At 45.9% G+C, this 14,207-nt stretch overlaps 1 protein-coding gene across 1 annotated transcript in view; it reads right to left on the bottom strand.

Moving 5' to 3' along the window:
* The window catches only part of NMRK1 (nicotinamide riboside kinase 1), a 30,283-nt gene that overhangs the window by 9,808 nt on the left and 6,268 nt on the right, over window positions 1-14,207 (bottom strand). The window contains exons 2-4 of the mRNA XM_056118750.1: window positions 12,479-12,532; window positions 3,212-3,302; window positions 2,514-2,562 (exon numbers count right to left, since the gene is read on the bottom strand). Of these exons, the coding sequence (XP_055974725.1) occupies window positions 2,514-2,562; window positions 3,212-3,302; window positions 12,479-12,507 (169 nt within the window). The 5' untranslated portion in view covers window positions 12,508-12,532. The remainder of the gene's footprint in view (window positions 1-2,513; window positions 2,563-3,211; window positions 3,303-12,478; window positions 12,533-14,207) is intronic.

The following is a 14,207-nucleotide window of genomic DNA, read 5'->3' as shown; positions in this document are numbered from 1 at the left end:
CAAGTTATGTGGTTTTATCACGGGACCACATCCAGTCCATCCTTTGACATTTAAGTCCTCGTCTTTTCACTCCATTTTACTTACCTTGCATTGACAAGCCATTTTTGGGGGGTGGTCTCTCAAGCAGAAGTAGGCCACCGGGGCTAACCCTGGCAGTGCTGGAGAGGGGAGAAACTTAAACCCAGGGCCTCCACACGCCCTGCATGTGCATCAGTCCTTTGAGACAGTTACCCAGCTAGCAACTGCTTTTTTTCATATTTCACTTCTTTATGAATTGAATAGGCATATATTTAAAAACTGTTCTGATGACTATGACAAAGGTTTCAAATTACCTTGACACACCTTAAATATTTTACATTTACCGAATAAGTTCAGATTTTTCCTAAAGACAAATTCTGTATGTGAGATACTTGTACACATCAATCAATCCTTTTTTTAAATCTCCATTTTCTTTCTTTTTTTAATTGTTGTTGGTTTATGTTTTAGTTTTATTTTTGCTTTTTTTGGGTCACACCTGGCGATGCACAGGGGTTACTCCTGGCTCTGCACTCAGGAATTACTCCTGGCGGTGCTCAGGGGACCATATGGGATGCTGGGAACCGAACCCGGGTCAGCCGCGTGCAAGGCAAACGCCCTACCCGCTGTGCTATCACTCCAGCCCCTGTTCTTTCTTCTTTCTTTCTTTTTTAAATAAAAAAACAGCCAGCTTTCTCCTGGCTCCACACTTGGGGATCATTCCTGGCAGGAGTTGGGGCCCTGGGGTGTTGGGGATAGAACCCTAGTTGGCTCTGTGCAATCAAGTCTCTACCCACTGTATTATCTTTCCACGCTCTACTCATGAAACCTTCAAAGTCATTTTGCTCTTTATCTCAATCTCATTTCCAGACAAGATTTTTGTCTATTTTTTTAATTGAGTTGGTGTCATCATTAGATAACTGTTATTGCTTAAAAATTAATTTACTATTTGATATGCCAAACACAGTAACAAAAAAAAAAGTATCAAAATGAGACGTTACTGGGCCTGCTCGAGCAAATCGATGAACAACGGGAGGACAGAGTGTGTGTGTGTGTGTGTGTGTGTGTGTGTGTGTGTGTGTGGACTAGTAAAGGGGGAAATAATATATAATTCTCTGACTGCATTTGAGATGTCCTTTTATAGTACTTAATCAAATTGTATTTAATATGCACTGTGAGCTATGAAATATTTAATCATCTTTTCTACATGTTTATGAAAGGCTGACAGTTTTCAGTTAGAATATTAATGTTTTGGGGCTGGAGAGATAGCACAGCGGGTAGGGCGTTTTTCTTGCACATGGCCAACCTGGGTTCGATTCCCAGCATCCCATATCGTCACCTGAGCACCGCCAGGAGTAACTCTTGAGTGCAGAGCCAGGAGTAACCCCTGTGCATCGCCAGCTGTGACCCAAAAAGAAAAAAAAATAGTATTTCAATGTTTTTCTTAGTGGTTTGTAAAAACTTGTTTAAATTAGGAATGATTCTTTGCCAACTGTTGAAAGTTTTTTCTTGTTTAATTCATACTTTGTAAGAATCTTACTTGCCGTCCAAAGTAAAAAGGGAACTAAAGAAAGAAATCCCCTGGCTTCATCTCAAGTTGCTAGAACCTGATGTCCATTCTAAGAAGATTTTCTTTCTTTAAACTATTAAGTGTCTTAAGAACAAAGTGATTACATAACATTTTTTTCCTCCACAGTTTCAAAGTTTAAAAAATAAAGATCACATTTTCAGCTCCCGAACAGGGTTTTCGCTGCTAATAATTTGTGAAAGTTTTCACCGATTATCTTAATCATAAAAGTTGAAAACACTGTTAAACATAGTTTTGCATGATATCCTCTGCAGGAAAAGAAACGTTTTTCTGATAAACCTTTACTCATTTAGCTTCAGAGCAGTACTAGCTTGGGCAAAAAACTGAGGTACGTTCATTAAAAAAAATATTCACCAATCTTTTCCTTTTTGAGGCACAGTAAAGAGTTAAAAACAAAACCAAACCTGTTGTGGGGAAAGGTTGGGAGGAAGAAGCCCAGCTGATCATTCCCAGGCAGAGATGAGCAATACATTATTCGGAAGCCCATCTTGCAGAAAAATCCAATAGCATTCCAATAGTCTCCATTTTAAGCATAAAACTAGGAAGACTATATCTATTGAAATAACTGAAGACAAATCAAAAACGTTTACAAAATCAGGTTTAAACTGTATTTAAGGGGCTGGAGAGATAGTACAGTGGGTAGGGCATTTGCCTTGCATGCGGCCGACCCGCATTCGATTCCCAGCATCCCATATGGTCCCCTGATTACTGTCAGGGGTAACTCCTGAGTGCAGAGGCAGGAGTAACCCCTGTGCATCGCCAGGTGTGACTGAAAAAGCAAAATAAATAAATAAATAAAAATAAAATGTATTTAACACATTTCTAGGCTCTTCATAGATAGCAAAGTTATTTTAAGTTTGAAAAAGAAAATGAGCATGAACAAGTAAGTCTTACAAGCACATCTACTTACCATCATACTGCAGAAATCCATTTTTATCTTTTTCTATCTCAGACTCTGGCTAGAAAAATAATAAAGTATCCATCAAAACTTTGCAGCACAGAAATAATAGAATTATATAACTGATAAACTTTTAATATGTGATGGGCAGGAGATAGTACATTAGGCAAGGCGTCTGCTCTGCATATGTTTGACCTGGGGGGTTCGATCCCTAACACTGAATATGGTCCCCCAAGCCCCGCTGGGAATAATCCCTGAGCACAAAGCCAGGCCCTGAGCACAGGTGGGTGTGGACCAAAAACCAAAACAAACGTGAAAAATGTTTAATACTTGCTTTGGGTGATCAAGCGGAATACCAAGATCAGCACCAATTGGTAGTGCCACCTAGTGGCCACATCACACTACTGCACTGAGCCTACCTTCACTGCGCCCCAAGAAAGACTTTATTGGATATAATTTCAATAAATTTGCCGCTACAACGTTTTAAAAAAAATTAATTTGTTTTTGGGCCACACACTGTGATTCTCAGGGGTTACTCCTGGCTCTGCACTCAGGAATTACTCCTGGCATACTGATATTGAGATACTGGGGACCAAATCTGGGTCAGTGGCGTGCAAGGCAAATGCCCTTCCCACTGTGCTATGGCTTTATCCCCTCCACTAGAACGTTTTTGTGTGTGAAACACATTATCATAGAAGCTTTACAGAAACCTTAAAGAAATCATCTTGAGATATGACACTGCAGTTTGGAAGGCGCTTCTGCAAATTTTTAGCCAGTGTTGTCTTTCCGCCATTTGTCACTCTAGAGTGGGGAGGGAGAAAAAAAGGAAAGAAACTATTTAGAAAATATGTTTGAGAAAAACCATAAGACATTTGAAAAAATATAAAACATATAAAACAACATGTCTGGTCTTTCAAAAATGGGGCTGGAGCGATAGCACAGCGGGTAGGGCGTTTGCCTTGCACGCAGCCGACCCGGGTTCAAATCCCAGCATCCCCTATGGTTCCCTGAGCACCACCAGGAGTAATTCCTGAGTGCAGAGCCAGGAGGAACCCCTGAGCATCGCTGGGTGTGACCCAAAAAGCAACGAATAAATAAATAAATAAATAAAGTATTTTAGAGCTAATATATTTCAGCTGGTCCAGTCAGGGGTACAGGTACATCTACTATAATAGCAGGTGAGAAATAAGCTGGACAGGATGGATGAGAAAAGGAGCCGGACAGGTGAAGTGTTAAGACTAGACCCAGACAGACACTGTACTGGAAACAAAAGCTTTTTTTCTTTTCTTTTCTTTTTTTTTTTTCTACTGTGAAACATTTACCAGTTTCTTAAGCATCACAGAGAATATAAGTGACACATTTTAGGGCTGTCCTAAAAACTGACACGTGAATGACACTGGTTTGGACCACACAGACTCACTTATACGTGAGATGTTTTTCTACCTGTGGGTCCTACCTTCACGGAGTCACAGATCCGTAGTGTTGAACAAAAAGCAACAGGAACATCTGACAGTTTTGTTTTCTCTGTGGAAGTAGATGGGTGGAACGCTGGGTGTCCTGAAACCAACCAATCCCCCAGATGGGACCGTCGTTGAGGGGAGTTACGGCATAAGGGGATTTTTGAATGCAAGCGGGGTTGTGGCTAGACTGTTCAAGGGTGAACAGTCTAGAAAACTGCATATGGTGGCTCAGATTTGTTTTAGTGCACTGTGGGGAAAGGAGGGCTGGCTGAGCGCAGGCTCACCTACTAGCAGGAATTCACACCTCCTCTGAGTCTCTGCTTTGGGGCTAACTGGCAGTTCCTGGTAGCCTTTCACATCCACTGCAAGACTCCTGCTTCTAGTGTTTTGTACCTTGCACAGGAGCTGTCTCCGTTCCCCAGCCAACATTCAGCTCACTTTTTTTTTCTTTTTGGGTCACACCCGGCGATGCTCAGGGGTTCCTTCTGGCTCTGCACTCAGGAATTACTCCTGGCGGTGCTCGAGGACCAAATGGGGTGCTGGGAATCGAACCCGGGTCGGCCGCGTGCAAGGCAAACGCCCTCCCCGCTGTGCTATCGCTCCAGTCCCATCAGCTCGCTTGTCTTTAACTGGAGCTGAGCAGCTACCAGGGATCCGTGAACAGACTGAGGGGCGTGGTGACTCCCAATGGGAAAGTGGCATCTTTACTTTCATGAATTCTAACACACTTCACTTTCCCTTGAATTATACGGAGAGGTAACAGTAGTAGTATGGAAAAAAGAAAAAAAAAACCCGTGACAGGAAGAGATAGTTCAAAGATCTAAACACATGTGTGAGACTCGGGATCTGTTTCCCGGCACCCCACGGTCCCCCGAAACACTGCTGGGAGCGACTCCTGAGCACAGAGCAGCCCCCAAGCAGCACTGGGTGTGGCCCAAACACCAGAAAAGGAGAAAGTAAGAATAATACCCATGACCTCATCATTAATAGAAGTCCCAGAGATTTTCATATCAAGCTGCCGTTGGGGCAGATATTGTGAGACAGATCTGCCAATTGGTATTACTTCAAATTTAGGGACACTGGTTTTTAGTAGCAACAACAAAAACACAGAATTCCATAATTTGTTTCTAATATGCATGCTCATGAGTGCATGTGCCTGTGTGTGTGCCTGTGTGTACGTGTGTGTGTGTGTGTGTGTGTGTGTGTGTGTATGTGTTTGGGCCACTCCTGAGCTGACTCTTGACTCTGTGATCAGGGATCACTCAAGGAGGTTCTCAGGGAAACATACTTGATGCTGGGGATAGAACCTGGTTGTGGCAAGGTAACAAAGTGTACTAGCTCTCTGGCCCCTGTTTCTAATGTCACAGTCACGGTCACGGTCCTCCTGTTGTTCATCGATTTGCTCGAGCGGGCCCAGTAACGTCTCCATCATGAGACTTGTTACTGTGTTTGGCATATCGAGTACGTCACGGCTAGCTTGCCAGGCTGATGTGAGGGCGATCTGGCTGCGACGTCTGTCACCCCATTGATCGCCAGGGTGTCTAATGTATCTTAGAAAAATGCTGCACGATATCCCAGCACTGCATGGTCCCCTGAGCATGGCAGTAGGCCCACAGACCCAGGTGAGGCCGAATGACCCTCTACACTACACCATCCAGTCCCCTAATTCTGTATAGGGCTGGGAGATAGTACAAGGGTTAGGGACTCCCAAATCACATTCCATCCCCTGTATCTCATCCCCCCCTCCCCCCCACCCAGCATCACTGGATCTCATCTTGGTGACCCAGTGCACTGTCCATCTGGCATACTGCAGGGTCCGAGCGGCATTGCATCCGTGGGGCCTGGCATTCAACCCTCTGGTCTGGTTGACCAAGGATAGCCAGGAGGAGGTCAAGATAATTTCAGTACAATTGGTTGCACGTGTATTCCTGTATTTTCACTTTGTATACAGCTGAAACCGTTTAGCTGAGATGTCAAGGCAGGACTCTGCCAACAGATATTCACAGAACGCAAAGCGCCTTGGTGCACGTTTACTGAACCTGTGCTCACTCCCACGTGAGATGAATTAGAATGCTTATGACCGAGGAAAGGAAGAAAAGAACTAACACTCATCAAACTGGTTTACTTAATACAATTCGGTTCTGAACTAAATCCCTCATACTGACAAAGTAGAAAGGACTTGATTCACAAGAGTTTTTCGATTAACCTTTGATGACAGGAAAAAGTGGGTGGGTGTTACTCCAAGCCTTGAAAAAATGTTTTTTCCCTTTGGGCCATATATATATATATATATATACATATACATATATATATAATTTTTTTTCTTTAACACCATGGACTGCTGTAAGAATCTGATGATTATAAATCCTTTCCCCTGACAAAACAAATATGCATCAAATTTCAAGGAGGGTCATGGATTCTCTCTGAAACCTTTTCCAACGATCACTCTGCCTTCAATAATTCCTTCCTGGCAGCTAAGTCCCTCGGGAGCTCCAAGCCAGAGATTCTGGAGGGACAGAACGGGTACAGAGCAAGGCAACAGTGGCAGCTCTATAAACACTGTGGCAACAGTGGCAGCTCTATAAACACTGAAGTTTATAGTGGGGCTAAGTGGGGCTGAGGAAGAAACGGTGCCTGGCAGATGTTCTTGGGAATTTAGGGGAAGCCCTGGGGTCAGCGGGGGGTGGGGTGGGGGAGGGGCGCTCAAGGCCTGAGGCAGGTTTCTAGGGCAAGGGCCCGGCTGTCATGCTGGGCTGAGGGGACTTGAGTTTGGGTTGGACCCTGCAGCGATCAGGGTCACTGTCTTTCGCAGCTTCCAGACTGACTGGGCTGCACTGGTTTCAGCAGAATCCCTCCTTTGGACACAGTGACTGGGACAAAGTGACGTTGTTGGTTGAGTCAGAGGGAACCGTGTGCTGTAGAGAGAAGCACAGTTGCCCTCCCTCAGCGTGGGGGACACATCCCACCCGGGCTGCTGGCTCGACTTTGTTCACATACTTCAAACCAAGCTCAGAAAGCAGAGCTGGGAGCCACAGAGAGTGTGGGCTAAGGCGCCCACCCACCCCAGCTCCATCCCTGCCCCACGTGGCCTCCTGAGCACTGCTGGGGGTGGGCTGGGGCTCCTGAGCATCTCTGGGGTGGCCCTGGCAGGGTCCACAGCATGCAGTGCCTGAGCACTGGCTCGCACCCCCGTTGTTGCCTCTCACTGGGAATGGCTGGTCCCTGAGCTGTCTGAGCACTGTGTGGGAGCCCCCAAGTCCCTCCCTCCCCCCTCCCCTGCCCCCAACAACAGCAACAGAGAGTGGAGGCAGGTTGGGGAAAGTCCTTCAGTGGTAGACAGCCTGTCCTGCATCTTTCTGTTGTTCGTTTGTTCGCTTTGTTCTGTTCTGGGGCCACACCTGGTGACGCTGTACTCAGGGATCAATCCCACAGGGGATGCTGGGGACAGAGCCCGGGTTTGCCACCTGCAAGGCAAGTGTTCTACCCTCGGGACTCTTCACTCTGGCCCTTTCTCTTGCATCTTTACCCTGAGTTCAAACCTTGGGACTTAATCACTTAATCACTTAACTTCCCGTTAGTCGTCGATTTGCTCGAGCGGTCGCCAGTAACGTCTCCATTTGTCCCTGTCGCGTGCTAGTGTAGCCCAATGGCATCTGTTCGCTCCGGGAACATGGAGGGCCTCAAACCGATCGTTCATGATCTTGACAAAGAAGTCTGACCATCTGGTAGGTGGGCGGCCACACGGTCTCTTGACATCCCGTGGAATCCAATCAGTAACAGCTCTAGTCCAACGGTCGTCTTTAAATCTCATTACGTGACCAGCCCATCTGATTTTCGACACCTTGGCAAATGAGACAGCGTCCCTGATCCTTGATCGTCGACGGATGTCAGAACTCCGGATTCTTTCTCTCATTTGAGTGAAACGTGATATTCCAAGCATAGCTCTTTCTATTCTTCTTTGGGAGACCTGAATGGCGTTCTCATCTTGTTTGCGTAGGGCCCAGGTCTCTGAGGCATATGTTAATGCAGGAAGAACAGTGGAATCAAAGAGATGTGCCCGGAGCCGGAGGTTCTTCGTCCTCTTAGCTATTTCTTCGACGTTCTTGAAGGCGTTCCAAGCCGCTCTCTTCCTCCTGCGCAGCTCGGGTGCCAGGTCATTTCTCATGTTGACCTCTCGACCTAGGTACACATAGCTGTTGCATTCGGAGATGGTCATTCCATTGAGAGCGAATGGGGCGTCAGGAACAAGGCTGTTTCTCATAAACATTGTCTTTGTAAGATTCAGCTGTAGTCCTACCTTTCCACACTCACGGTCAAAGTCGGCCAGCATTTGTGCCGCTTGGCTGATGTTTGGTGTTATTAAAACAATGTCATCAGCAAAGCGGAGGTGGTGTAGTTGCCGACCATCTATCTTCACTCCCATTCCTTCCCATTCCAGTCGTCGCATGATGTTCTCGAGGGTGGCACTGAAGAGTTTCAGTGAAATGGTATCACCCTGCCGCACCCCTCTCTTGACATCAACGATCACTTCTTTGTAGAATGGTGAGATCCTGGTAGTGAATCCGCAATACAGCTCACGGAGGATCCTTGGGACAATAAAACCAAAACCGACCAGCCAATGCAAACAAACAAAAGCCAAAAAAAGGAGCCCACTAAGGGCTGGAGCAAATGTACAGTGCTCAGGGCATTTGCCTTGCACATGGCCAACCCAGGTTCAATCCCTAGCATCTTGTATGGTTGCCCAAGACCCATCAGAAGTAATTCCCGAGCACAGAACCAGGAGTGACTCCTGCGCATCACTGGATGTGATCCCAAAAGCCTGGCAAGCTCCCCGTGATGTATTCGATATGCCAAACACAGTAACAACAAAGTCTCCAATGGAGACGTTACCAAAAAAAAAAACACACAAACAAAAAAGGAGCCAACTGGAGGATGAATCCAAATGCAGAAAGATGAGGAGAGATGGAGGAAAATGAATCTTTGGTGACAAAACTGAACTCTGGGAGCAAACCTTCCCTGAAGCCTGTCTACCCCTTAGGCTGTTTCTTTTATTGTTTACCAGTGGTCTTCACATGCAAGGAAATTCAGATTTTTATTCGAGATAACTTAGAATCACTGAAAATGGTTCAATAGGTAAGACAATAAAAATTGTCTTTGATTGTAGCACTGTCCTCCCATTGTTCATAGATTTGCTCAAGCAGGCCCAGGAACACTGTGAGACTTGTTACTGTGTCTGGCATATCGAATACGTCACGGGCAGCTTGCCAGGCTCTGTCGTGTGGGCGAGATACTCTCAGTAGCTTGCCGGGCTCTCCGAGAGGGGCGGAGGAATCGAACTTGGGTTGGCCAGGTTGCCGCGTGCAAGGCAAACAAACGCACTACTTGCTGTGCTATCGCTCCAGCCCAACTTTGATTAGGTAAAAGGTAAGGTAAAGGCCCTCCCATTGATCATCGATTTGCTCGAGTGGGGCCAGTAACGTCTCCATCGTGAGACTTTGTTGTTACTGTGTCTGGCATATCGAATACTCTCGGCAGCTTGCCGGGCTCTCCGAGAGGGGCGGAGGAATCGAACTCGGGTCGGCCATGTTGGCTGCGTGCAAGGCAGACGCCCTACCGCTGTGCTATCGCTCCAGCCCTTTGATTAGATAATTAACTAAATTTGATTATTTAGATAATTAATTAGATAATTAACTAACTTTGATTAGATAATTAAAAAACAAAGAGTAAACTCACAGTCTATGTAAAAAAAAGATTAGAAGTGAGAACTTCAGGAGGGAGGGCCCAGAATGGGCTGGTGGCAGTACCTGTGGGAAGGAAGGTAGACAAGGGAAGCATTGCAGGGGTAAATGAGTCTCTGGTTCTTGGCAGACAAGAGTGAGAAAAGGCAGACTTTGGACAGTTGGCTCATTCCATTTTACTTCTGATTGCGACAGTAACGTAATAGAAGAATACAATGAGTTCCTCCAAATTACCAGCTTCTAAGTCTGTCTTCAAAAGTGGTTATTATTATCATCTTTTTTTTTTTGGTTTTGGGTTTGGGGGTCACCCCCCTGGTGTGCTCAGGGCTTATTATGGGCTCTACACTCAGGGATCACTCCTGGCAGGGCTCTGGGGACTATGTGTGGTTCCAGGGATCAAATCTGGGTCAGCTGCATGCAAGGTAAGTGCCCTACCCACTGTACTATCATTTAGGCCCTCACATTATATATATATATATATATATATATATATATATATATATATATTTGGTTTTGGGGTCACACCCAGCGATGCACAGGGGCTACTCCTGACTCATGCACTCAGGAATTGCTCCTGGCAGTGCTCAGGGGACCATGTGGGATGCTGGGAATTGAACCTGGGTCAGCCGGGTGCAAGGCAAACGCCCTACCCGCTGTGCTATTGCTTCAGCCCCACATTATATATTTTTCATTAAAAAAAAAAACCTTTTTTTTTTTTTTTGGCAACGCCCAGCAATGTTCATGGGTCACTCCTGGCTCTGCACTCAGGAATTATTCCTGGCGGGGCTCGGGAAACCATACGGGATGCTGGGGATTGAACCGAGGTAGTCGTGCTGCATTATTGCTTTGGCACCAAAGGTTTATTAATTGTACCGCATGTATCACTGTAGCACTGTCCTCCTGTTGTTCATCAATTTGCTCGAACGGGCACCAACCAGTAACGTCTCCATCGTGACACTTGTTACTGTTTTTGGCATATCTGCCATAGGAAGCTTGCTAGGTTCTGCTGTGTGGGCTGGATATTCTCGGTAGCTTGCCAGGCTCTCTGATCGCGGGACAGAGGAATTGAACCTGGGTTGACAGCGTGCAAGGCAAACGCCCTACCTGCTGCTGTGCTATCGCTCCAGCCCTGTCAACCTAGGATTTTATAATAAGCAAAACCATTGTTCGACTCTGTGAGCTAAATAATAATATTGTCATCACTAAGCAATATCTTAAACCCCAGAAACTCAAGTGATGTTCCTCTCTTCACCGAGCATCGCGTCTGTGATTCCTTTCTCCAGAAACTACCCAAACCCTGATAAGGTCACAGGAGGTTGCATTAAAAGTCTTGGTTTGGGGCTGGAGCGATAGCACAGCAGGTAGGGCGTTTGCCTCGCATGCAGCCGACCTGGGTTCGATTCCCAGCATCCCATATGGTCCCCTGAGCACCGCCAGGAGTGATTCCTGGAGTGCAGAGCCAGGAGTGACCCCTGTGCATCGCTGGGTGTGACCCAAAAAGCAAAGTAAATAAATAAATAAAAGTCTTGGTTCAAATTATGTCTTGTTTCCGAATCTTATTTTTTCCTTGAGGTTCTTTTTTTCACAGTAGAAAAATCAACGCAACTACTCCATGTTGTCAAAGTCAGACAAGGACAAAGGCCTTGGTTTTACCACTTAGAGTCACAAAACAGTTCTTAAAAAAGAAAAATCTATTAAAAAAAAACTCCCAAGAAGATACATGTATCACATATATCACACACAATGTGAATGGCTCAGAATAATGAGGAATACTGCAGGAAAGCGCATCATGTCCTTTGGGTCACTACTGATGTCTTATTTTCCTGTGCAGCTCTGGTACCAGAGGCAGAAGGAGTAACAACACCGGCTCAGAACAGCGCAGGGAGGGGCTTCTGTCCAGCTTCTGTTCAAAACTGGGCAAACCTGGAACAAAGCACTGAATTTTCTACTTGAGGCACAGCCTTCTGGATGGAGACTGAGAAATCACCATGAACCAAAGCGGCGTCCGAGCACCAGCTCGTCGCTGGACTCAGCTCCAGGATGACGGCAGTAAACCAGGAAAACGTACTTCCTGCCTCCCTGCTTTGACCCTGGGCTGTTCTCCACTGCCGGTTGGCATTTAGGGGGCCAGTGTTCCTGTTCTCTGGGGCACAGGAGTCTTTCTTCCGGATTCTCTCTCCCAACCACCTCATACACATAAAATACCTTCATTTCATTCTTTTTTTTTTTAGAAAAATAGATATATTTGGTGTTTGCCTGTAGCTCAAACATTGTCATTTTTTTTTTTTTTTTTTTTTTTTTTTTGCTTTTTGAGTCACACCTGGCCATGCACGGGGGTTACTCCTGGCTCTGCACTCAGGAATTATCCTTGGCGGTGCTCAGGGGACCATATGGGATGCTGGGAATCGGACCAGGGTCGGCCACATGCAAGGCAGATGTCCTACCCACTGTGCTATTTTTTAATTAACTATTTTATTTTTGTAATGGATCCCTGTGAGGTACAGTTACATACTTACAAACCTTCGTGATTATGCTTCAGTCATACAATGATCCAGTACCCATCCCTCCACCAGTGTCCATTCTCCACCACCAATGATCCCAGTATCCCTCCCACCACCCCCACCCCATCTCCCTCCCACCCCACCCTAGAGTCTATTTTCAGCACGCATCTCCCATCCCGAGTGGGCCCTCCGAGCACCCTTTACTTGGTGGTCCCTTATCTATCTAAGCTGCCTGAAATGCCTTCTTGAGAATCTAAACCAGTAGCAAAATTACTCACCCCCCAATTCCAATGACAAAGGTTTTCATAATTAGCTTTGAAAAGCACGTCTTCCTAAAATTTAAGAAAGAGAAAAAAAATAAAAGAAAAGAAAATGAATGCTTATCATTAAGATGTCTCAAGGGTCAAAGACGCGGCCTGGATTTCACAGGGTCAGCTGAGGGAGGATGATGAATGAGAGATCTGTGGATTACCGAGCCCTGGATGACTCCCTTCCCTGCCTTCCGGGAGGACCCCCTAGCCCACCCTGCAGTGGGCCTCAAGAGAGCTGGGCACTGCTGACCACGAACAGCAGGGTTGTACCAGACTCAGTGCAATTGACGGTGTTTTCCATTTGTCTAATTTTTTGGGGTGGGGGCACACCCAGCAGTGCTCAGGGCTTACTCCTGGCTCTGTGCTCAGGAATCGCTCCTGGTGGTGCTCAAGGGACCATGTAGGGTAAGGGGGATGGCATGCAGCTCGGTTGTGTGCAAAGCAAGTACCCTGCATGTTGTATTATTGCACTGGCCCTTAATTTGTTTCCTTACAGAAGCATGTAAGGTTTTTTTTACAAGTGCAATGAGTAATTCAGTTTTCTGAAAACGGGTAGTAGGCCTCAAATGTTTGGGAATCTCTGATACACCTACTTCTGGACACACTCTACTGCCAAGTGCCGGCATGCCCAGGTATGGCAATCCAGGAACTGAAAGGCCTCCTGTAATCCTGGACGTTTGTTTTCATGAGTGGGAGGGTTTCTGGGCCTCACAACACACTGGGGTTTCAAACTCCCCTGAGTTGGCAGATAACTGATCCCCTAAGGTGACCCAGGCAACCTACAGAGCGAGTCTCTGCCTCTCTGCCTCTCTCCTCTCTTCTGCAATGGGGATGGGGGGGAGGGGAGGGATTTGGCCTATTTCCTTGCCAAGCCTGGTCTAGGGAGAAGAAAGAAAAACAAACTATTTTGAAAATGGTCCAAGCAGTAAATGTGTGAGATTTGTGGACCAAAAGGAAAAACCAAATTATCGTGCAGGCATTTATATAACAAGAGATAAACCAAAGTTATCATGCAGGTGTTTATATAATAAAAGATAAACCAAATTATTTTTGGTGGTGCTGGGGATTGAATCAAGGGTCTTGTAATGCCCTACCATTGAGCTATATTCCCATCCCCTCCACCTATTTTTTTTTTGCAGGGGTCACATTCGGCGATGCTCAGGGGTTACTTCTGGCTCAGTATTCAGGAATTACTCCTGGCCAGTTGTTGGAGGACCATGTGGGCATGGGATGCCAGGGATTGAACCTGGTTGGTCGTGTGAAAGGCAAGTGCCAAAAAAAAAAAAAAAAGAAAGAAAAGAAAGGCAAGTGCCTTACCTGCTGTATTATTTCTCTGATCCTACCCCCTCCACTCTTTTTTTTTTTATATATTTATTTATTGAATCACTGTGGGAAGTTACAAAGCTTCAGGTTTAAGTCTCGGTCATGCAATGATCAAACACCTTTCCCTTCACCAGTACTTATTTTTCACCACCAAGAACCCCAATATGCCCCCTCCCATCCCTCCCAATGCCTGTGAGGCAGATGAATTCTACTTAATTCTCTATCTACTTTGATTGCATTCATTATTTCAACAAAAGATGCACCATTATTGTTTAGGGTTTACACCCAACAATCAGAACTGCTGAAAAGGCATTGTGAAATAATTTGTTTTCTATATAGCTGGTCATGGGGCTGGAGCGATAGCACAGTGGTA

Source organism: Sorex fumeus, unplaced genomic scaffold (assembly GCF_029834395.1).
Source record: "Sorex fumeus unplaced genomic scaffold, SorFum_2.1 ptg000038l, whole genome shotgun sequence".
Lineage (NCBI taxonomy): Eukaryota > Metazoa > Chordata > Mammalia > Eulipotyphla > Soricidae > Sorex > Sorex fumeus.
The sequence above is the reverse complement of the archived record's forward strand: the minus strand, read 5'-3'. Positions and strand labels throughout refer to the sequence as shown.